The sequence below is a fragment of the Pristis pectinata genome, chromosome 3 (genome assembly GCF_009764475.1).
Source record: "Pristis pectinata isolate sPriPec2 chromosome 3, sPriPec2.1.pri, whole genome shotgun sequence".
In the NCBI taxonomy this organism is placed as follows: Eukaryota; Metazoa; Chordata; class Chondrichthyes; order Rhinopristiformes; family Pristidae; genus Pristis; species Pristis pectinata.
This window is the reverse complement of record NC_067407.1, coordinates 94,179,969-94,203,251: the sequence shown is the minus strand read 5'-3', so window position 1 is coordinate 94,203,251 and position 23,283 is coordinate 94,179,969. Positions and strand designations below refer to the sequence as shown.

At 39.5% G+C, this 23,283-nt stretch overlaps 1 protein-coding gene across 7 annotated transcripts in view; it reads left to right on the top strand.

Moving 5' to 3' along the window:
• ehbp1 (EH domain binding protein 1) overlaps nt 1-23,283 on the top strand; it is a 315,890-nt gene that overhangs the window by 107,870 nt on the left and 184,737 nt on the right. For 5 of the 7 annotated variants that reach the window (XM_052011163.1, XM_052011159.1, XM_052011160.1 and 2 more), the window contains 2 exons: nt 3,495-3,599; nt 9,476-9,601. In XM_052011163.1, coding sequence (XP_051867123.1) covers nt 3,495-3,599; nt 9,476-9,601 — 231 coding nt within the window. The remainder of the gene's footprint in view (nt 1-3,494; nt 3,600-9,475; nt 9,602-23,283) is intronic. The other 2 variants (XM_052011164.1, XM_052011162.1) reach the window with 1 other exon arrangement.

Sequence of the window (23,283 nt, the reverse complement as noted above, 5' to 3'; positions counted from 1 at the left end):
CATCAGTAGTAGGAAAAACAATGGAATCTATTTTTATGAAGTGGTAGAAGGCCATGTGAAAAATATTGATAATATTAGACAGAGTAAACTCGGATTTATGAAAGGAAAATCATGTTTGAAAATCTGTTAAGAGTTCTTTGAAGTTGTAACTAACAGAATAGGTGAGGGGAATCAGTGGATATGGTGTATTCGAACTTTCAGTTCGTTAAACAAATTTAGACCATGTGATTGGGGTAACATACTGGCATAGAATGAAGATTGGTTAATGGAGAGCAAATTAAGCAAGGTTAAGCAAGGTCGTCTCACTACAGGAAAGATGTGGAGGCCATAGAGAGGGTGCAGAGGAGATCTACAAGGACGCTGCCTGGAATGCGGAGCATGCCTTATGAAAGCAGGTTGAGGGAACTTGGCCTTTTCTCCTTGGAGAGATGGAGGATGGGGGGGACCTGACAGAGGTGTTTAAGATGATGAGAGGTATTGATAGGGTAGATAGTCACAGGCTTTTCCCCAGGGCTGAATTGGTGGCCACAAGAGGACATAGGTTTAAGGTGCTGGGGAGTAAATATAGAGGAGATGTCAGGGGTAATTTTTTTACTCAGAGAATGGTGAGTGCGTGGAATGGGCTGCCGGAAACGGTGGTGGAGGCGGATATGATAGGGTCTTTCAAGAGACTGTTAGATAGGTACATGGAGCTGAGTAAAATAGAGGGCTATGGGTAAGCCTAGTAATTTCTAGGGTAGGGACATGTTCGGCACAGCTTTGTGGGCCGAAGGGCCTGAATTGTGCTGCAGTTTTTCTATATTCTATGTTATTTTCAGGTTGGGGAGGCTATGATGAGTGCCTTGCTATGGGAATCAATGCTGGGGCCCTAACTATTCACAATTGATGAAAAGGATGAATTATCAATGACTTGAATGAAACATATAAATCTTATTGAGTTTGGAAGGCAAAATGTTGTTTTCCCTGGCTGGAATGTCTAGAATAAGGGGGGTCACAGTCTCGAGGTAAGAGGTTGGCCATTCAAGATTTTAATGCCTTCATCCTGAAGGTAGTGAATCTTTGGAATTCTGTACCCAAAGGGCTGGGGCAGATGCTAATTTTTCTCAAGATAGGTTGATAGATTGTAGAGTATCAGGGAAAGTGGGGTTGATAAAGGAAAATAGTGCTGAAATAAAAGCCACGATCCAGTTGAACGGTAACCAGGGATGAAAGGCTGAGTATTCTCATCCTGCTATTACGTGCTTTGTTCAACAATGAGTTACAAATGACACCAGAAGGGAATTTTTCTTTCTTAAGAGCACCTGGGATCTTGTTTATGACTTTCAAAATTTCTGCTGTTATGCTTTCAGGGCTTTTGAATTGGTTGTGCCATAAAAATAGAAGAAATTGCTAATCATGTGCAAACTCATTCACAGAATCAAAATGTCTGATTCATAATCTCAAAATTAATTTTCTTATAAATTGATCTATTGCTAGAGGCAACAGTAATAGTAAATTTCTGACATTGCTCCATTTCACTCATTTAATCTTTGTGTAGCACAATATTTGCAAAGGTTTCAATAGTGAACATCATCCTGGGCTTAGTCAGAATCTGAGCTTTTGTAGCTGAAGCATTTAACATTATTCATCATCTTTAAAGAGAACCAGTATTGGGCTATGTTAGGTCAAATAAAGCCTGAATTGAGCAATGCAGAATTCTCTCATGGAAATATTTATCCCCACTCTGTTTGCCAGTGAATGGATAAAATTCCATCCAAAGGATAAACAGTGGAATTGTTGCAGATGTTACCTGGACAGGTAAATGACATGTTACATTCAGCATAGAGAATACATAATTAACACCTCATTCCAAGAGATGTGATAAGATTCAGAGTTCCTCCTAACTGTTCCAAGCAAAGACATCTGTAAACACTGTACGTATTGATTTGGTATTTGTATCAGTAAATGTGAAACCGTAATAACTCTGGATCCTTGGTTTGAACCTGAAAGGAAAGTCTCTTGCTACTAGTTCCCGGATCTGAAAATGACCTAAATTCTTAATATCAGTAGCATAATATATTATGACCCATAAATCAGAGGCAAAGCACTTCAAAATATCTTCAGAAAGTAATAACTTTCTTCTTGGAAAGTTTGTATTTCTTTCAGCTGCTTATTGTGCTTTAACTTGGCCTTTGTCTGGAAGCAGACCATTCTTTCACCGCATTGACCTTGACAAGTTGAGGAAGAGGGAAAATGTATGTTTGCAGATGCTTTCAAAGAGTTGAGAAAGTGCATTAAGTCAAAATACAGCTGCAAATATGTTGTGTCCTCAATTTTCTATAATAACATTTGACTGCTGCAAACAAAAACCAGCCGAGTAGAGAAGGATTTTGAAACTAAATGACAAGAAGCAATCCTATGAATGGAGTGGGAAGTGCAATATGTAACAAGAAATTTGGAGCAATCAAAAGAGGAAGTATTGCTGATAATGTTTCATAAAATGGGGTTTAGTAATGGAATAAAAATAGATTAGCATATACTGCATTTGGTAAAGATTGGAGATCACCATAAGGAGAATGCTCCACTAAAGATTACAGAACAGTAGAGGCAGATTTTGAATCCAGCATGCAAGGCAAACCCACAAGTTAACTGGAAAACATCTCATTGAAGTTTTTATTGTCCAATGATCACCTTAGAGTTTGAGACTAATGGTACATGACGGTATTCTTTTGTTTTTGGGAACTGATCTTGGTTTGTGAAGATGAGCTTATTTTGAAGGGATAGTAGTGGGTTTTTGAGTTTTCTTCTTTCTTGAAGTATTTTTTGTTTCTTTTAAACAATGCAATAGAAGGATGCTTCCCAACAAGGCATTTAAGAGAATCTTAGCATGGAATCTTCCAAAGTAAAGCATCTCTCCTGCTTGAATCTCTAATTAGTGGCTGATAACATTCGAATGTTGTGCTGAAGAACTAAGTTGAAGACTAAATGTATCCTTCCATGTCAAAACACAGTGTAATGTGGCATTTTTAATATTATTTTCTTAATTGGTTTTATTAAAGTTGATTAACTTGTTCATTGCAGTATCATTTAAAGGAGGCTGACTTCACTATAATGTGTTTTCTACGGTTTTTTTCTGCTGAACAACTATTCCTGACATGATGTCAAATGTATGAATCTTGTAAAACTATGACAAAAGTTTAATCCTCAGTTGTAATGCTATTAAACTCATCCTTTTTTGCATGTGTTTATGCTAAAACAGAACCATAAACTGCGTGAAGCATATCACACAGGAATACAACTCTAGCAACTGAACAGAACATTTGGTTGTTTGCAAGCAAGAGAGTTTTTGGTTCATTTTTGAAGTAACTATGCACAATATGAGTAACATTAAACTCCTATGAGAATTGCAAATGAGGAATAATATAAATCTGATAAAAATGTCTTTCGGGAGCAGTTTGCCTCTGCTTGTTGCAGAAATTCCTGACATTATTATTTCAACTGGCTTGTGTTTACAGAGATAGTAAACCAGTTGAATGCTCTGAGCAGCTTAGATGAAGAACAAGATGACTGCCTAAAACAAGCAAATAAGCCTGCAGCTAAATCAACCAGTTCTTCTGAAGGTCTACAAGCTTTCTTCCTTTCTCTCTCTTGCTCTGCTTCTGTGCTGTAGTTGGTGAGCTGTAATGTTCTGTCACTTCACTTGTTTTGCTTTTGCCTAAATTATTTTCTTGCATCTGCTGATATGCTATTTGATAATTGCATGCATGTCCTTTTTCATTTGCTGTCAAAGGTACAGCAGTACATGTCCAGTGTATTTTTCCCCATACTAAAGCTGGTAACTGCTAGTAATGCAGATTGCTGCATGTGGGATTCTATTCAGCATATGTGTAAACTCTTGAATTGAAACTACTATTTAATGTCATAGTCAGAAAAAAAGTCCTTTGAATAACCTGTTTTTCTTCTTCTTTTGTTATAGTCTACGTTATCATGAGTTGGTTAGCCAATTGCAGGAATGATTGCAGGAAAACCTATCACTTTGACCTTTTGGGGTGGAAACATGTGATCACTCCTTTTGAGTACGGGGATATATTTATGTATGCTGGTTTTTAAATTTTGCATTGTTCCAGGAAAGTGCACATCGAGTACCTCCCAACTGAGTGCAATTTCACTGAGTGCATATCCTGATATTTTGTGAGAGTGAAGAAAGGTTTCTGAAGCTGTATTGTTTTCTGTTAGAGGTTTAAGTTCTCTCCCCGCCTCCTTCCCCACCTCCTCAATTACGCACATAACTGCATGCCTGACTTCTGATGTGCACTTTCCCAACTTTTGGAATTCCATAAATGGGTGATCATTGATAAGATTCAGCACCCTAAGGTGGCATGCATTTTTCAGTGTATGTGCTGCTGAATGGATATGGAGACAAAAAATTGAAAGATTCACATTGAAACTATTGTTGTCTGCCTGTTCACTGGGGCTTCAGGCCTTTTAAGTAAAGAAGATCTTCAGTGGAGGTTATAGAGTCATGGAAACGGGCCCTTCAGCCTACCAAGTCCGTACTGACCATCAACTACCCATTTACACATCCTACACTGTGAGGTCCTTCCCAGCCCCCTGATTAAGAGACAAATTGAATGCATTTGTATTTGGATAATCCTACATGTAGATTTTTGAGTGAACAACAATTTTAACCAAATGCACTTTGGTGCATTTGCTGACTGTTGACTCTTATCAAGCTATGCCATCAACTGATCATTCAATTCTATGTTCAGTTATAATATGAGGTATGGAAAAGGCATCAATAGTATTTGAGATCAATACTTTGGATGGAAATATCGTAAATCCTTTAAACTATGATGCAGAGCTGCTTATGTGTTAGGCTCTGGAAAGGTTGTTAAAAGCTTGGGAAAAAGGTCTTGATTGTAGGATGATGAGAGGCTTCTGTTATAATGAGAGACTGGCATGTTTTTACATTGGATCTGATGGAGAAAGGATATATGAAGGGTTTTAACAATCTAAACGTAAGAGATAATTTTTCTTAACTAGTGGGTGTCAATTTAAATTCACTGCCTTTAAAATGCAAGAATTTTTGTAGAGTGTCATTTCCCTGATTGGAAGCCATAGTGGAAACAGAAACTAGGAAAGATTTTACAAATGAGGTCATATTTGAAAAAAGAAAATCTCAAAAGATAAAAGACAAAATTGGGCAATAAAACTAAACAAATAGCCTTTACAGCTGGCTGGTACAGAAACAATTCTGTAATAATAATTCCAGCATTTGATGAAATACCCTTTGTATCTTACATAATTTTGCCTATCCATGTGATATCAAATAGTTAACTCAGTCCCAGCTTTTTGAGTCTTCAAAATGTGTTCGGAACAAAAGCCACAACACAGTCTTTTGAAAAAGTAAAACTCAGATAATCTGGCACACAGATTTTGTGGACAATTGAATGTTATTTTTATTATTATGCCAACCTACTTTTAATTCACTTCCGATAGATTTTACACAGTAAAATAATAAATACTTCGGTGAACCAGGCAAATTTAAAGGGAATGCAGGAACTGGGGCCCTGGAGAGTGGAAAGGCAATATACAGCATGGCAAGCATCACCTGGTGAGCCAGATGCTGAACCATCAAGATTTCTTAATAGTCGGACAATGGATTATAGAAGTTCTACTCGACTCACAAATTAATTGTGGACGTTACTCCCTGCCTCAGTCTGGGACTCTAAACTACTCCCACATCAATTTTCTTCCACATCCAAATTCTGGGTTGCGGAGACTGGCAGTCAAGAATGAGCTGATCATCCAGGTTGCTCTGTCAAGCCTGTGTAGATAGAAAAGTATTTTGTTCCAGAAGCCTTGTGTATTCTGGTATATGACTGAATCAATGGCTTTCTATTGACTGGGGAAGAAATATTCTGCCTTCCATACAATTTAGTTGCAGATGCTTGAAATCTGAAACAAAGTGCTTGAAACACTTAGCAGGCTGGCAGCACCTGCAGAAAGAGAAACTGAGTCAATGCTTCAGGGCAAAGACGCTTTGTTGGACCCAAAGCATTGGTTCTGTTTCTCCTTCCACAGCTGCTGCCTTGCCTACTGATTGTTGACAGGATCCAAGTCTCTTTACTTCCCTGAGAACCTGAGACAGTCTTTTGATATCATACTTGTGGAATGTTTTTGTGTGACACTAATATAATTTTGTACAAATTTGCAGTCTCATTCTGAGTACATCATGGTTTTTGGGTTGAGAAACAAAAATACACATTACTTCTTCTGGTCCATTGAATTCAACTGAAATCAGAATGTAAAGTTTCTAAATGTGAACTAAGCAAGGTGGTGTAGATTTTTTTGTTGTGCAGAAACTGTGTGAATCTGAGACCAATCAGTTTACTTAATGAGCACTTATGGATAAATAACTGCCTTGTAACAAGGTTGCAGGTTATGTGCACTGCTGAATTTCTGTTGGTTGGTTTGGTTTTGAGGAAATGTATCCATCATAGTTATAAATTTACTGCTGCAGTATCCAGGTCATCTGAGAAGGATGTCAGTAATGAAGGAAGGAGTCAGGAATTGAATTATACTAATTTAGAGTTGCATTTAGGATTAGATTATACTTCTGCAAAAGTTCCACCTTTAGAGATGGGATTGTTTGTTTCAACAGAAAATTTTTTGCATGCTTTGTGGAAGCAGCAGTTTTGATGGGGCAAATAGTTTTAATGTATCATGGAGTCACAGAGTTGTACAGCACAGAAATGGGCCCTTTGGCCCACTGACCAAGCCGACCTTTTGGCCCATCCACACTAACCCCATTTGCCCTCACTATGTCCTTATCTCTCTATTCCTTGCCTATTTTTAAGTGTCTTTCTAAATGTCATTTTACTGTGGTGATGGTATCTGACTCCAACACCTCCTCTGGCAGAGAGTTCCAGGTATCAACCATTGTCTGCACAAAAAAATCTTTCTCATCAAAGTCCCTTTAAAACTCTTTCCTCTCACCTTAAACTGTACCCTCGTTTTGATACCACTGCCATGGGAAAAAAGATCTACTATGCCTCTTATACCTCAGCCTTCTTTGCTCCAGGGAAACAAACACAGCCTATTCAATCTCTCCCCATAACTAAACTCCTCCAATCTAGCCCACATCCTGGTGAATCTCCTCTGCATTCTATCCAGTGCAACCACATCCTTCCTGCAGTGTGGCGACCTGAACTGTACACAATACTCCAAGTGCGGTCTAACATAAGATCTCAACTTTTTTATTCTATACCCAGACCTATGAAGGCAAGCATGCCATATGCCTTCTTCACCACCCTATCTATCTGTGTTGCCACTTTCATGGAACAATAGACTTGAACCCCAAGGTCACTCTGTTCCTCAACATTCCTTAGTACCCAACCAGTCACTGTATATGTCTTACCCTATTTGACTTCACAAAAATGCATCACCTCACACTTAACGCACTTCCATCAGCCAATGCTCTGTCCAGCTGTCCATCTGATCTATAGCCTTAGACAACTTTCCTGGGTATCCACACACCACCAATGTTCATGACATTCATGAACCTAGGAATCATACCTCCTACATTCACATCCAAGGTGTTAATATATATCACAAACAAAGGTCCCAGCACTGATCCCTGCAGTACACCACTGGTCTCAGACTTACAATCAGAAAATCATCCTTCCACCACTACGCTCTGCCTCCCATCACTGAGCACAATTCTGGATCCATTTAAGCAGCTTGCCTTGGTTTCCATTTGCCTTAAACTTCTGCACCAGCCTACCATGCATGACCTTGTCAAATGCTTTCAAATGTCTGCCAACCTGCCTTCATCATTCTTCTTAGTGAACCTCAAAAAAAAACTTGATCAAAGTAGCGAGGCAGGATTTCATGCTTTCATAATACTCTTGCACTTTGTATCGCACAACCATCTGTGTTTGTTTTATTCCACAAATGGCTGGAATTAAGAGAACACCTTGGTATACAGGTTATTAAACATTTTTCACTATAAACTCATATTAAATCTATTTGATTTGCTGGATTCCTTTGGGCAGTGGGAAACACCTTGCTGCCAAAGAACTATGAATGCTGGATTTTAACTGCTGAGTTCCCTTATCACAGATGCCAGCCTCCTCTGAAGATGATCTGTTGTTTGATCAGTAATTAATTGGTTAGACTAGCCCTCTAAATGACCAAAGATTTTTATAAGTCTGCTTGGTCTTCTGGTAGATCGGGGAAAGTACGGATGTTTGGCTACTTTGTGGGTGACAGTATCTGTTGGAAATGAGAAATCAAATTCTTGTCTATTCACATTGCATGTTCCTTGATAGCATGGCACTAGCCTCTGAGCACTGCTTATCACAATGTGTTCCAGATTGAAGATATTTGTAATGCATTTGTGATTTTTAACTTGGATTTTAGGCCTGGCACAGATAAAATGCAAAACATGCAAATTGGTTGGGATTACTCTCGAGTCTTGATGAAATTCAAACAAAAAGTGAAAAGGCCTCATTGAATTGATATCATCATATAACTTGCTTGTGAATTATTGGTTCTGATGAATGGAAAAAATGTAAAATTTTCTTTGATACAAATGCTCTATTGTGTACTTTTCAGCCTTAGATGATGATTAAACCTCACTGGACAGCAGGCTGCTAATTATGCCTTCTGTGAGTTCTGTAAATAATCCTGTGTTGTTAAAAATGAAATTTAAAAATAACACATTGCCGTTTTCAATTGATGAAGAAGACCATACCTACTGGTTCAAAATTCTTTCAAAGGTTAGGTGCCATTGATTCTCAAATAATTAAGTAAAATTGCAACGATACAGCATTTGATCAGTGTCAAAAAATATAAAGGGTAAGTAAAATACAATATGTGAGTTAATGGGACTGATAACTTAAAGTTTCAGCCTTCCAGAGCTGGTAGTGACACAGCTATAATCTGGCCTTATGGAGTCCAGCAAGCAATTTGACATACTACAAGTTCATATCTTTGTGAGATGAGACTTGATACTAAAAATCTTATCTTACCAAATATCTGCCCTGGGCTCAATCTGGACAGATGTCAGCTTCAAAGGTGAGAATTCAGGTACAGGCTAAATGAAAGACTAAAGGTTACAAGATTGCTATGCGAAATGTAATTTAGGGGTTTAAGTGAGAGACCAAATTCTTACTGTGGTATATAAATCAGCATGTGAGTAGAGGCGACATGATGAAACTTCCTTTCAATTATTAATTGGTGTTGTTGTCCAATAGCATAGTTCCAGCCACTTGGTTAAATTTCAAAATTTTGAATGAGTACAATGGATTCCATTTTGAATTTGCTGAAGGATAATTTTTTTTGTTTAAAAATGCTTAATGCTTTGACATTCATTTCTTGACTTTTTAATCATACTTGTTTTTTTTCATTTTTTGATTTATGTTTGTTACTCATTGTTATAGACAGAAAACAATGGAATAGATGAATAAATATTTGTCACTCACTCTTGCAGAACTTATCAATAAACTCAACTTTTTGGAAGATGACCCATCTGTCACAAGACTTAATCCGTTTGAAGAGGTTGATGCGCAGGGATCAAACCCATTTGGAGACCCAGATGATGATCCTGATATTGAAGGTAGTGTGTTTTATTTTATCATAATGTGCTGGATTGTGCATGATCTGACTGGCAATCCCATGCTAAACCCACAGCTGCACTTTCCTGCTGAGGCATCATTGGATGGGCCGTGCTGGAGGCCTCTACTCTGTGGTTCTTCTAGACTTAAGGTGGTCGAGACAGAGTCCCTGCCCTTTGGACTGTCGTTACGACCTTTCATAGCCTGCTACAGTTGAAGGCCTCTTTCATTGTTTTCACGTGCTTTAAAATAATAAAAAAATATCCAAAAGTAATTAAAAATGAAAGTAATGTAAGTATTAAAAACTGCTTAGAATTTAAGAGTTGCGATGTTATTTTGCAACTTCACAAAACACTGGAGCAAAAAGTAAACTGCTGGAGGAATTCAGCAGGTTAAGCAACATCTGTGGAAGTGAAAGGGTCAAAATCCTGCATCAGGACTTGGGGATGGGGGTGCAAAAAGTGGCCAATATATAGAAGTGTGGGGGAGGGGTGGAGCAGGAGCTGGTAGGTGATAGGTGAAACCAGATAAGGAGGCATATAGAGCCAGGTGGGGGAGGGTTCGAAAAGGTGAACAATGGGAGAGAGAGAACCTGGTTGGACTGGTGGGAGTGGGAAAGGAACACAGGTGGTTTGGGTTACCTGAAATTGGAAAATTCAATGTTCATACCATTGGGTTGTAGGCTATCCAAGTGCAGTATGAGGCGGTGTTCTTCTTGTTTGCGTTTGGCCTCATCTTGGCAGTGGAGGCAGCCAAGGTCAGAGAGGATGGTGTGGGAATGGAAAGGAGATGAAGTGACATGCAACCAGAAACTCAAGCTGGCTGTTGCAGACGTAGAACGTAGGTGCTCTGCAAAATGATCACCTGTGCTGAACATCACTGATGTAGAAGAGGCCTCATTATGAACACCAAATGCAATTGACCAGGTTGGAGTAAGTGCACGTGAATCTCTGTCTTACCTGGAAGGACAGTTTAGATCCCTGGATGGTGGTGAGGGAGGAGGTGAAAGGACAAGTATTCAGGGTGAAAGGACACCTCCTCTAATTGCAGGGGAAAGTACTGAGGGATGGGTAGATGGAAAGGGATGTGTGGAGCAGGGAATCATAGGGTGGTCCCTGAGAGGAAGATATGACAAGTGGTGGGATCCCCTTGGAGCTTGCAGAAATGGCAAACAATGATATTGCTGGATGCAGAGGTGAGTGAAGTGAAAAGTGAGGACCAAAGGAACTCTATCCCTGTTCCGTCTGAGGAGAAGGGGCGTGAGAGCAAACGTGCAGGAAATGGAGGAAATGTATGTGAGGACTCTATCATCTATGGCAGAGAGGAAGCCACGTTTACAGAAGAAGGAGGACATTTCAGAAGTCCCAAGAGCAGAAAGCCTCATTTTGAGAACAGATGTGGCAGGGATGGAGAAACTGAGAAAATGGGATGGTGTCCTTCCAGGAGGCAGGGTGGGAAGAGGTGTAGTCAAGGTAATTGTGGGAGTCAGTGGGTTTATTGTACATATTGGTGGATTATTTGTTTCCTGAGATGGAAGTTGAGAGATCCAAGAAAAGGAAGAGAAGTGTCAGAGACAGTCCAGGTGAATTTGAGGACATGTTGGAAGTTGGTGGCAAAGGTGATAAAATTGATGTCTTCCACATCATTGAAGGAAGCAGCACCAAAGCAGTTGTCAATATAACAGTGAAGGAGTTGGGGGTGGGTGCCAGAGTAGGTTTGGAATAAGGACTGTTCCAAGTCTCCAACACAGACAGGTTCGGCTTGGGCCCATGCGAATGCCCGTGGCTACACCTTTGATCTGTCGAAAGTGAGAGGCATCGAAAGTGAAGTTGTTGAGGATAAGAACAAGTTCTGCCAGGCTGATGGGAATTAGTGGAGGGGAATTGGTTTGACCTATGTTCCAGAAGGAAGCAGAGAGCCCAAAGAACTTCCTGATGGGAATGGAGATGTATAGAGACAAGATGTACATGGTAAGATAAGGTGGTTGGGATCAGGGAATTGGAAGTTATGAATGTTATGGAGGGCATGAAAGATGTTCCAGATATAGTGGGGGAAGGGACTGGACAAGGGGAGACAGGATAAAGAGTATTTTTTTTGCAGTTCTGGTCACCACACTATAGGAAAGATGTGATTGTGCAGAGGAGATTCACCAGGATATTGCAGAGATTATAGGACATTAGTTATGGGAAGAGATTAGATAGGCTGGGCTTTTTTTCACTGGAGCAAAGGAGGCTGAGCGGTGACCTGATAGAAGTATATCAAATAATGAGGAGCTTAGACAGGGGAAACCTTTTTTCCCATGGTAGGGGTATCAAAAACAAGAGGGCATGGTTTAAAGTGAGACGTGGGAATTTTAAAGGGGATCTTGGGGGTAATTTTTTTATACAGAGAATGGTTAATATCTGTGACTTACTGCCAGAGGAGGAGGTGGAATCAGATACAATTATGACATTTAAGAGGCATTTAGATAGACATGAAACCAGGCAAAGCACAGAAAAGATACAGTCCAAATGCAGGCAAATGGGATTAGTGTGGATGGGCAAAAAGGTTGGCATGGACTTGGTGGGCCAAAGGGCCCATTTCTGTGCTGTAGATATCTATGACTAGGGTGAAATAAGATTTAGCTAAACTTTTTTCATTAAGTTGCTTGTTTGCCAACCGTCCCTGGCAAAAAGACAAGGAGCCAGACCCATTCTGGACCTGCTGCTGAGCTCAAATGGTGAGGCCAGAGGTCAGTTGTGGGCATTCAACCTCCAGTGTGTCTCTGGCTTGAGCTGCAGTGTGCATGTGTGGAAATCAAAGACATTGAACAGTGGTGGGCTTGTGGGAATTACCACCCACAACAATTCACAATCCAGACCAGTATGTTTAAAAGGGCAACTGTTTTGACAGAAGTACTTATTTTACAGTTGAGCTGTTGTTTGTCTTTTTTAATCTTGTAAAACTATTTTCTTAACTTTTCATAAATGAAATGAGAATTTCAACCAAAGCGAAGCTTGTATGGTAAAATGGTGATGGACTCAAGGATATAAATTCCACCATTGGGAGAAGATCTACAGGATGTCTGCTGCCAAACATTGGTATTCAGGAACAAAATTAATTGCATTAATGTGCTTTCCAAAATTGTGATGATTTAACAAACTCTATTATTGACCATAAATGTTAAAGCTTTGCAATATCTCTTAAGTGATCCAAGACTAATACACTAAAAGAATAATACAATACAGTATTCAGCCCTATTTTTGTAATGTTTTAAGAGCTACACAAATCATTTTCTTCTTGGTGCTTTAATCCCATTTGAGTTAACAAAGTTAGGATTCCCCTTTGCCCTAACTCCAAATTCATATCTTTCTCAAATTTTCCTCTGAGATTGATCTTGTCCAAGCAAATTACTTCTGAATCCTACCCTTGCAAAACTACCTCAGCTGATTGGTTCCTGAAACACTCTTCTGTGCTTTTGTTGCATTTGGAATTTAATATTTCATTGTCCTTTGGCAAATCTTCTATCCTCAACTATTCATAAACCATAACTCATCCAAAACTCTGCTGACTGTATGCTGCTCCAAACTCTATCCTTTTCATTCATCACCTTATTTTGCCTGACCTGCATTGCTATGATTTTAAAATTCCCATCCTCTTATGCAATTACTCCATTGTCTTGATTCTTAAAATCTCTGATAACTGTTCCAACTGTGTAACTCCTCAGCAAATCATTCTACAATCTCTGCCTCCTTGCATAGCCCCTGTTCACTTTGCTCACTGTTGACTGCTGTGCCTAATCCTTCAGTTCACCATTGTATATCTCTCTACCTCTTCAGTTCTCCATTTGAGATTACTTTTTAAAACCCACTTTTTTGGCTATGTTTTTATTCATCCCTCATTATAGCTTTTTTGGCTCAGCGTCATCTCTGCCTGGTTATGCTAATATGAAGAGCTTTGGGATGGGTCTTATGCTGAAGGTGATGTATAAATCTATGTCGTTGTACTACATATTGAAATTACAATTCACTTCTGCTTTTGTCTTTCTTTAAATTATGGTTCATAGTTTTGTTTAAAATATTTCACATGAATCCTGTTGGTTTTTGTGACCCTATGGAAAAAAAATAATTTGTTCTTTTTAAAATGAGAAACATTTAACTCTGAGGTGACAGGGTCATTAAAATTTATTTGTGATTGAATGGCGATTAAGCACATTGGACATGTAATGTGTACAACATAGGTGTGAAGCTGGACCATACCAGAGAATGAAGCAAAAACAAAAAAAAACTGCCATTGCTGGAAATTGAAAATAAAAACAATTCTTATGAAGGGTCTTCAACCTGAAATTTTAACTCTGTTTTTCTTTCCACAGGTGCTGCTTAACCTGCTGAGGGTTTTCAGCATATTCTTTGTTAATTTCTGAAGGGTGACACTGTCTGGTTAACTTGAAAGGTCCACGTCTCAGCGCTGTTTTCACTGAGACTGGTGGGGGGGGTGGCCAGAATTAGGGCTTACAATGGATTTGATCTTGAGTTTGCAGAGCAAGGTAGTTTTACTCTGCCTGTAACCTATACTACACTGAGCAAAAATGGTAAACTCTACAGAATAACCTGTGTATAGTATCAGCCAAAGTATTACAAAGCAAGATATGGAAGACTGCTTTCAAGAAGTCTTCTCATTGTTTTGAGTCTCATTGTGACCAGAGATTGAGTATAAAATCTTGTTCAAAAGCTCCATCCAATTCTTTTAAACTTGTTTGTTTAAAGCATGGGGCTGCCTGTGATTGAACATACAGAGATAATTTTACTTGGTCAATAACAATAGCAGAGAGCTGTTGTGTTGAAGCTGGTGTTCAAGTTGAAGCACAAGGGAAGGGGAGCAATTTTTGGAGAGACAAGACTGAAGAAACTGGAAATCTGGAACAATACACACAAAATGCTGGATGAACTCAGCAGGTCAGGCAGCCTCTATGGAGGGAAATGAACAGTCGATGTTTCTTGGCCCAAAACGTTGACTGTTCATTTCCCTCCATATATGCTGCCTGACCTGCTTAGTTCCTCCAGCACTTTGTGTGTTGGAGCAATTATTGGATAGTTTTATTAAGAGGACAGTCATGTCCAAAGAGAAATGCAGGTTTATGAGCAGAGGGTGTGATTGTCAAGGACTTAAGGTGTTGGGAACCAGGGATAAAAAGGTTACATAAGAATCACTCCTGTTTAACAGGATATTCTTGGTACGGATGATGTTACGGGAAAAGAATGCAGCTAGAGCGAAGGAAAAGCAGATCATTGAATTATGAAGTAGAAGACCATCCAAAAGAGGGAAGAGCGCAATAGAAATGTGATGCTGATTAGGAATTCTATAATTAGGTGATACACATTGTCTGCTACAACAACAATGGTTGTATTATCTCCCTGGTGTCTGAAAATGCTAGAGATACTGAGGAGATTAGATGGCAGTGTGAAGAGAAAAACAAAGCTGATGTCCAGTTAAGATCACTAACATGTGGCTACAGAAAAGGCAGAGCTGGAAAATAAACATTGCAGGATTTTATATGTTTCAAAAAGATGAGGGAAAAGGGGAAATGGCTTTACGTTATGTTTATAGATCAGGGGTGATCCCTCCTGATCAAGGATGACCTCAGATAGATTTTAGTTTTTATGCATCCTGAGGAATCTTGATTCTTGAGCTGCAGGCAGACTGGCAGACATTATAGGTGGTGTTAGAAAGCAGGGCTATGCCACAGTAATTTGTGAGACTGTTACTTTTATTTCTATCCTGGTTTTATTGGCAATTAGGACTTTGTAGGTTGTTGCTGAATTTATGCGCGCTGGTGTGGCAGGAGAGAAAATGGTGAGTGCGGAAGAAGCAAAGTGATTGACTAAATATTTGGAGTTTTTTTGAGCAATGTCTGTTAATAAAGCACGCAGTTTGCATCTCAAACCAGGATCTTTAACACAATGCTTCTTTATTGTTCAGGATGCAGAGAAAGTCACAACTTGTAGCTCCTTGAACCTAATAACACATTTCTAGCCCTTAGAAAACACACTGGAAGCTGACAGTTCAGTGGCTAAGTGAGTACTGGATCTGTGATGATGGGCCATTGTTTTGGTATGTTACAGAAATTCTGGAGGGTAGAACAGCAACAGATTATACAGAATATCTTTGTTGCTGCAGTTCACAGTCACTACTCTGCAGAGTGAAATTTTCTATGAGTGCATAGTGCAGAGTTCTGAGTTATTCCTCTCTGCAAATGGAAATTATAAGTTGCAGTCTCAGCACCTCATTCCAGTCTACCTGTGACAGCAAGTAATGATCCTCTCGAGGTTACCAAGTTCTCTGTGCTTTCATTTTCCTAGGACACCTTTCAGCCTTCTAATTCAAGCATCTGCATTCTCCATCCCTCCCATTGGTGATGGAACACTTACTCCTTTTCTTCCCCCATTTTCTCCTCACTTCTGAGCCTTTTCTCACTCTTATTTCTCAAAGCATGTTTTCCCACTAGTTCCCCTTCCAAGCTGTACCATCATTGTTTGTCATTTGTTTTTATTTCCACTTTGAAATGCCTTTAATTACTTTTTAAAAAAATGTTGAATTAGATCACCTGATAAAATCCATTATCATAACTTCTGCACTCTCACAGTACATAAGTATCTCGACTACCCCAACCACCCTTGCTTCATTGATATATCTCCTGTGTTCCCACACAATGTTTACTAATATTTCTGTCCTTCTTGTCAACAGTTCCACACTTTGCTTACTCACTCAGCACCTCATTCCTAAACTAACGTTCTATTGCCACAACCCAAATCTTTTCTGATAACTCTCAAACTTAGTACCTACTTTCTGTACATCAAGGGTACATTTCCTACTCTTCCCATCACCCAGGTCAACTCCAAGATTTCCTTCTCTCCTCCTTCGGCTCTAATCAAATCCTAGTCTCAACTTCCTGCTTGTCCCAACATCCTTGTAAGAATGAAATTTTCCTGTTCAAAATTGTCTTCGTATTATTTATTTAGTATTGCAGAACTTCCTGCATTACTCGAGTCTTCTGAAATTGATGATGAATCTCCCAGGCATTTCTCTTAGTGACCTGTCGAAGAAGTACTTTGTCATTGTGGTTTTAACTGAACCTTTTAACATTGCCCCTCAGGATGCTTCCTGTCTTCAACTTCAGCAGTTGCCTCCTGAAACATTTTCATGGCTGGTCCCATCCCAGCAATGGGACTGTGGCTTGTTACATTTGCATCAAAGTTGCAATGCTGAAGTAACTAATAATACAAGGTAATTGCAGAAGGAAAGACTGAATTGGCAGGCTTTTGTATCTAATAAAGAGAAGGCTTTGGGATGAACTGGCAAAGATTTTTAAGATAATGAAGGGGTTTGATTGTAGAGACCTAGAGATAAATGTTTCTATTTCCAAGCAAGACCAGAACTGAAAGCCATCAATACAAGGTTGCCAAAAATCTATCCAATCAGGAATTCTGGTGGAGCTTTTTTTATCTAGACAGTGGTTAGAATATGCATCATCCTACCATATGGAGTAATTAATACAAATAACGTTGAACATTCAAGGGCAAACAGGCCAACTGAATGACCTGTTTCCGTGCTATAAACTCTCTATAATCAATGGAATCACAAAACTTTCTACCTTAATATAACTTGCAGGAGTGCCTGGAATGTAAAGTAAATTGTTGGCAGGCACTGCATATAACCAGAGGGTAAATCCTTTTCTTCCTTTACTTCCTTTACCTTTCACAATTTCAATCTGATTAGCTTTCATTGGGGAGAAGTATCAAATTTTTAAAATTCTGTAAGTCATGTGCCTATTGCTAAGGGAATTAAAAGATAGAAAATGGGTTCATTGTTCTTCACTAATGTAATGTAAACTGTTGTTCGCTGTAAAAAGTTTTTAAAAAATAAAAGAGAAGATTGAAAAGCATCTGTTGAAACTGGCTTCTGCCCTCTTCATCTTCAGTCCTGATGCAGGGTCTCGACCTGAAACGTCGACTGTTTATTTCCCTCCGTAGATGCTGCCTGACCTGCTGAGTTCCTCTAGTTTTTTATGTGTTGCTCCAGATTCCAGCAATTGCAGAATCTCTTGTATCTCTATTGAAACTAAACATTTCTTGTTAGCCTTGGCAATTCATAGATTGCTGCAGAAAAAAAGGTGAGGGATTTAGAAAGCATGCTGTGGGACACAACCACAACAAAGTCCCAATGCTTGCAATCATCACACTTAACAAATACAAGTGGCCCAAGGTTCTTAACCATCTATCTAACCAGCAGTGCATGGTGTAAACTGCTTTCTTGTTCTATAAGTAGTCTTTGCATGTATTCTGTTGGGTAAAGTTTTGAAATTCCATTTGTTTGTGGTTTCTTAAAGATGGCACATGACCTAGCATCATGTGTTTAAAGTCTCTGCAATTGTCTGTCACGGGATCAAGTCTCCATAGTTGGCATCTTTATTTTGTCGCATAACTTCAAAAGAAGATTCTTAAGAAAACTACTCAGCTCATTCTTGGAAAATGTATCTTTTCCTGGAAAAAAAAGTATCTTTTCCTGGAAAAAAAAGTATCATAAAGCAGGCTGGTTGTTGTTTACAGACAATGTTCTCACGTTAGCACCATCGCATACCTACTTACAGATATTTGATCAATATCACTGTCATCCAGAACATCTTAAGCTGAAATAGTGGTCATAACATATCCCATCACTGCGAGTTCATCATGTTAATTACTTTGCTTTGAAACCCAGTCATTTAACATTTATACATTTGTAGTTCATCTTCTATTATACAGGTCTTCAGGGTTGGCTTTGAACTACTTCAGGTATTCTGATGGAGTTTTAAATGATGCAGAGAAAAGATGCAAGTCCCAAAAAACAAGTCACGTTTATATGGCACTTTCACTTAGAAAATTTTACCATGGCATTATACAAAAGTGTGATCAAATGAAAAAAAAATCAACATTTAAAGCCAAAGAAAACTATATTAGTAATGGGTTATTGCACAAGCCTCATGTAAATTCAAACAATTGCAATTAGTCAAGATTAGAGTGTTCCTAAACTACCAGGATCTGCTATTGGCTGAAACAGTTATAAAGAAAGCCATTGCAAAGAACTCAATTACCAGTTGATCTGTTTAATTTCATTGTGTGACAATAATCTGGTTTTTTTCATTGCTGTTGTCAAACACTAAATCTGTGATAAACCAGTTTGGTAATTTCTTCAAAAGCTGTGGGGTTTTGATTTGAACCCAGAACCAATAAATGGATCAATTGTTCCTGGAGGACATCCAACCCTAGATCACTTTGCATACAACATCATGCTTTGGCTCAAGCATTTTGAGTGCGTGCTCTGCAGCTTTTCTGTTAAGCGCATGAAGAACATTTTATGAGACTTTGATGCCTGTCTCAGAATCAGATTTATTATCACTGACTTCGATGACATGAAATGTGTTGTTTTGTGGCAGCAGTACAGTGCAAAGACATAGAATTACTATAAATTGCAAAAACAAATCGTGCAAAAAAAAGGGACTAATGAGGTAGTGTTCATGGACTGTTCAGAATTCTGATGGTGGATGGGAAGAAGCTGATCCTAAATCATTGAGTGTGGGTCTTCAGACTCCTGTACTACCTCCCCAAAGGTAATAACGAGAAGAGAGCATATCCCAGATGGTGAGGGTCGTTGTGATGGATGCCGCCTTCTTGAGGCGCCGCCTCTTGATAGCCTTGCTGGTGGGGAGGGTTGAGTCCATGATGGAGCTGGCTGAGTCTATAACCCTCTGCAGCTTCTTGCATTCCTGTGCATGAGAGCCTCTATACCAGGCTGTGATGCAACCGGTCAGAATGCTCTCCACCAGACATCTATAGAAATTTGCAAGAGTCTTTGGTGACATACCGAATCTCCTCAAACTCCTAATGAAGTAGAGCCACTGGCATGCCTTCTTCATGATTGATTCACTGTGGTGGGTCCAGGATAGATCCTCCAAGATGTTGACGCCCAGGAACTTGAAGCTGCTCACCCTTTCCAACGCTGACCCCTCAATGAGGACTGGTGTGGGTTCTCCTGACTTCTTCCTGAGGTCCACAATCAATTCCTTGGTCTTGCTGACATTGAGTATTGGAATTGGTTTATTATTGTCACTTGTACCAAGGTACAGTGAAAAACTTGTCTTGCATACCATTCATACAGATCAACACAGTGCATTGAGGTAAAGTACAAGGTAAAGTGTAACAACTACAGAGAAAGTGCAGTGCAGGTAGACAATAAGGTCCAAGGTCACAATGAGGTAGATTGTGAGGTCATGAGTCCATCTTATTGTACTAGGGAACTGTTCAATAGTCTTATAAAAGTGGGATAGAAGCTGTCCTTAAGCTTGGTGGTTTGTGTTTTCAGGCTTTTGTATCTTCTGCCTGATGGGAGAGTGGAGAAGAGAAAACGTCCTGGGTGGGTGGGGTCTTTGATTATGCTGGTGGTTTTACCGAGGCAGCGAGAAGTATAGACAGAGTCCATGGAGGGGAGGCTGGTTTCTGTAATGTGCTAAGCTGTATCCACAACTCTGCAGTTTCTTGTGGTCCTGGGCAGGGCAGTTGCCATACCAAGCCGTGATGCATCCAGATAGGATGCTTTCTGTGGTGCATCAATAAAAGTTGGTGAGTGTCAAGGGGGACATGCCAAACTACTTCAGCCTCCTGAGGAAGTAGAGGCGCTGGTGAGCTTTCTTGGCCATGGCTTCTACGTGGTTGGACCAGGACAGGCTATTGGTGATGTTCACTCCTGGGAACTTGAAACTCTCAACCCCCTTGACCTGAGCATCATTGATGTAGACAGGTGTATGTGCACCACCCCCCTTCCTGAAGTCAATGACCTTTTGTTTTGCTGACATTGAGTGTGAGGTTGTTGTTGTGACACCACTCAGCTGACCTTTCTCACTCCTATACGCCTCCTTGTCACCATCTGAGCTTGTACCAACAACAGTGGTAGTGTTGTTGTTAGTAGCATAACTACTGCAATCCCACCCATTGCTTTCACATCCTGTATCCAGTCCATTACAAAAGATTTCCCATACTTACTCAAACCCACAGGTACAGCATCCTATAAGTGACTACCCACACAGCCCCGATTCCACATAGTTGCCACATGCAGTTCTTGCAGATTGCTTCCTCACTCTTTGTAATATTTTTTGCTGTCTTGTTTCTTAGATTCCGAGTTAAAAAAGCAAAGTAGTGAATAAAATTAACTCCATTGTTAATCAAATTTTAATAACATGCAATGCCACTAATTTACTGTTTTAATACAAATATGAATGTAATCTACCTGAATTTTAACATTCTAGTTTTTTTAATAGGCAATATTTCTTATCCTTTTGATCTAAATCTGTGATAACATGCACAGTTCCTGGCATAAAGGTGGAATGACTAGTTAAGAAGCTGAAGTTGATCAACATATCTCGTCTGAAGACTCTTTTAGTTGGATGAGGAGATGGAGAATGTCCTGATTCCCCAAGGTTCTGCACTAATTTCTTGTTATGTGCTTTCCTGGATCCCAGTTTTCACAGAACAATTTTTATTGTGGGCAAAGCCCATGTGATCAAATCCCCCTCATGGGCCTTACCCTTTCCTATCTTGAGACTCTTATCTGATCCAGAAAATGTTCAAGATTCTATTCCCCAAGTCTTGCTGTTTTCCTGTCCCTTAAAACATTCTGCTTCGAGTAAGCTTGTAGTTACCTATTTGAACATGTCCTCCCTTGGCTTTGTGCCAATTTTTATTTGATTAACTCTTTAGTGAACTGCCTCGGGATATTTTCCTTCATTAGCCACGTCTTAAACCATAAAACTGGAATGGAAGGCAAGTTATCCTTGATCATGAGGAACTGCCAAACAAGAGGAAATGCAGTATCAAGAGTAGTTGTAGTATTGTATGGTGTAGCTACAGGTCTCTTGCCACAAGATGGAGCCTTTGTACGAGTTGTCTCATTTCAGCTTGAATTCTGAAACAACCAAGGAGATACTGAAAACATTTAACAGATCAGCCAATATGTGCTGAGAACAGTGCAGTTAACCTTTTGGACATGGATCCTTCAATGCCAGCCTTAATTGTCTCTAACCATTGTGAGTCTTTTTGGCCATTTTTAACTCCATTTTTAAGATATATGCTCGAGCTATCAACTGATATCCAAATCTATTTGTAGCCAATTTAAACACATGACTCAACATCACCATCCCATACTCACTGTTTCTGAATCTCAGTCTCAGACTTGTCTCCTTATCTCATGCCTAATTGTCCTTTCAGGTGTCTCTTCTCCCATCCAAGTTTTGAATCACAAATCCTGCCTTGTAACAGTGATCTTTCTTCCCCAATATCCTGATCATTCTTCACAACTGCATCAATCCCATATTGATCTGCAGCTCTCCTCTAAGTGTCTTCTTTTAATACTGGATTCCCAGCACTAATCAGTTTAATAAGGTTAAGAAACACAAAGTTGATACATTGGATAGATATGTAGTTTTAACCTTGAATTATCAAAACAAACTAAACTTGTTTTCGCATCAGCAATCTTGAACAGCATTTACTTTAATTTGCTTCTAATGTTTCAAATAGTGCAACAAAGTAAGTTCCAAGGAAGCAATTCACCGGGTATTATCAATAAAATAATATACTTTTTGTACTCTCTTGCATATTTATTAATGACTTTTTACAAGTCATGTGTATAGCATGTACATCCTACAAGTACACAGAACATAGAACAGTACAGCACAGGAATAGGCCTTTCAACCCACAAGGTCTGTGTCGACTATGATGCCAATTTAACTAATCCCATTCGCATGCACATGGTCTGTATCCCTTCATTCCTGCCTGTCTAAACCTTTTAAATGTTGCTCTCGTATCTGCTTCCACCACTTCCTCTGGCAGTGCATTCCAGGCACCTACCACTCTGTAAGAAAAATAACTTGCTCATAAACTGGTGGCACGGTAGCATAGCGGTTAGCGCGATGCTATTACAGCGGCAGTGATCGGGGTTTGATTCCCGTCGCTGTCTGTAAGGAGTTTGTACGTTCTCCTGTGTCTGCGTGGGTTTCCTCCGGGTGCTCCAGTTTCCTCCCACACTGCAAAGACGTATGGGTAGGTTAATTTGGGTTTAAAATGGGTGGTGTGGACTCATTGGGCCGGAAGGGCCTGTTACCACGCTGTAGGTAAAATTTAAAAAATTTAAAAAATTAAAAAACAAATCTTTCCCCCTCTCACTTTAAAGGTCTAGTATTTGACATTTGCTCTCTGGGAAAAAGATTCTGACTATATACCCTATCTATGCCTTTCATAATTTTATATACTTCTATCGGGTTGCCCCTCAGCCTCCGACGCTGCAGAGAAAACAATTCAGTTTGTCCAACTTCTCTTTATAGCTCATTCTCTCCAATCCATGAGGGAATCTTTTTCCGGAGGCGGGTGTGTTGAGAGGGCACAGGTTTAAGATGGGAGGTTAATTGATTTATTATTGTCACATGTACGGAGGTACAATGAAAAGTTTGTTTGCATGCCATCCAAACAGATCATTCCATATATAAGTACATCGAGGTACTACAAAAGGAAAAACCATAACAGAATGCAGAATATAATGTTACATTTACAGAGAAAGTGCAATGCAGGTAGACAACTAAGATGCAAGGGCTATGACGAGGTATGGTCCATCCAGTGAATTG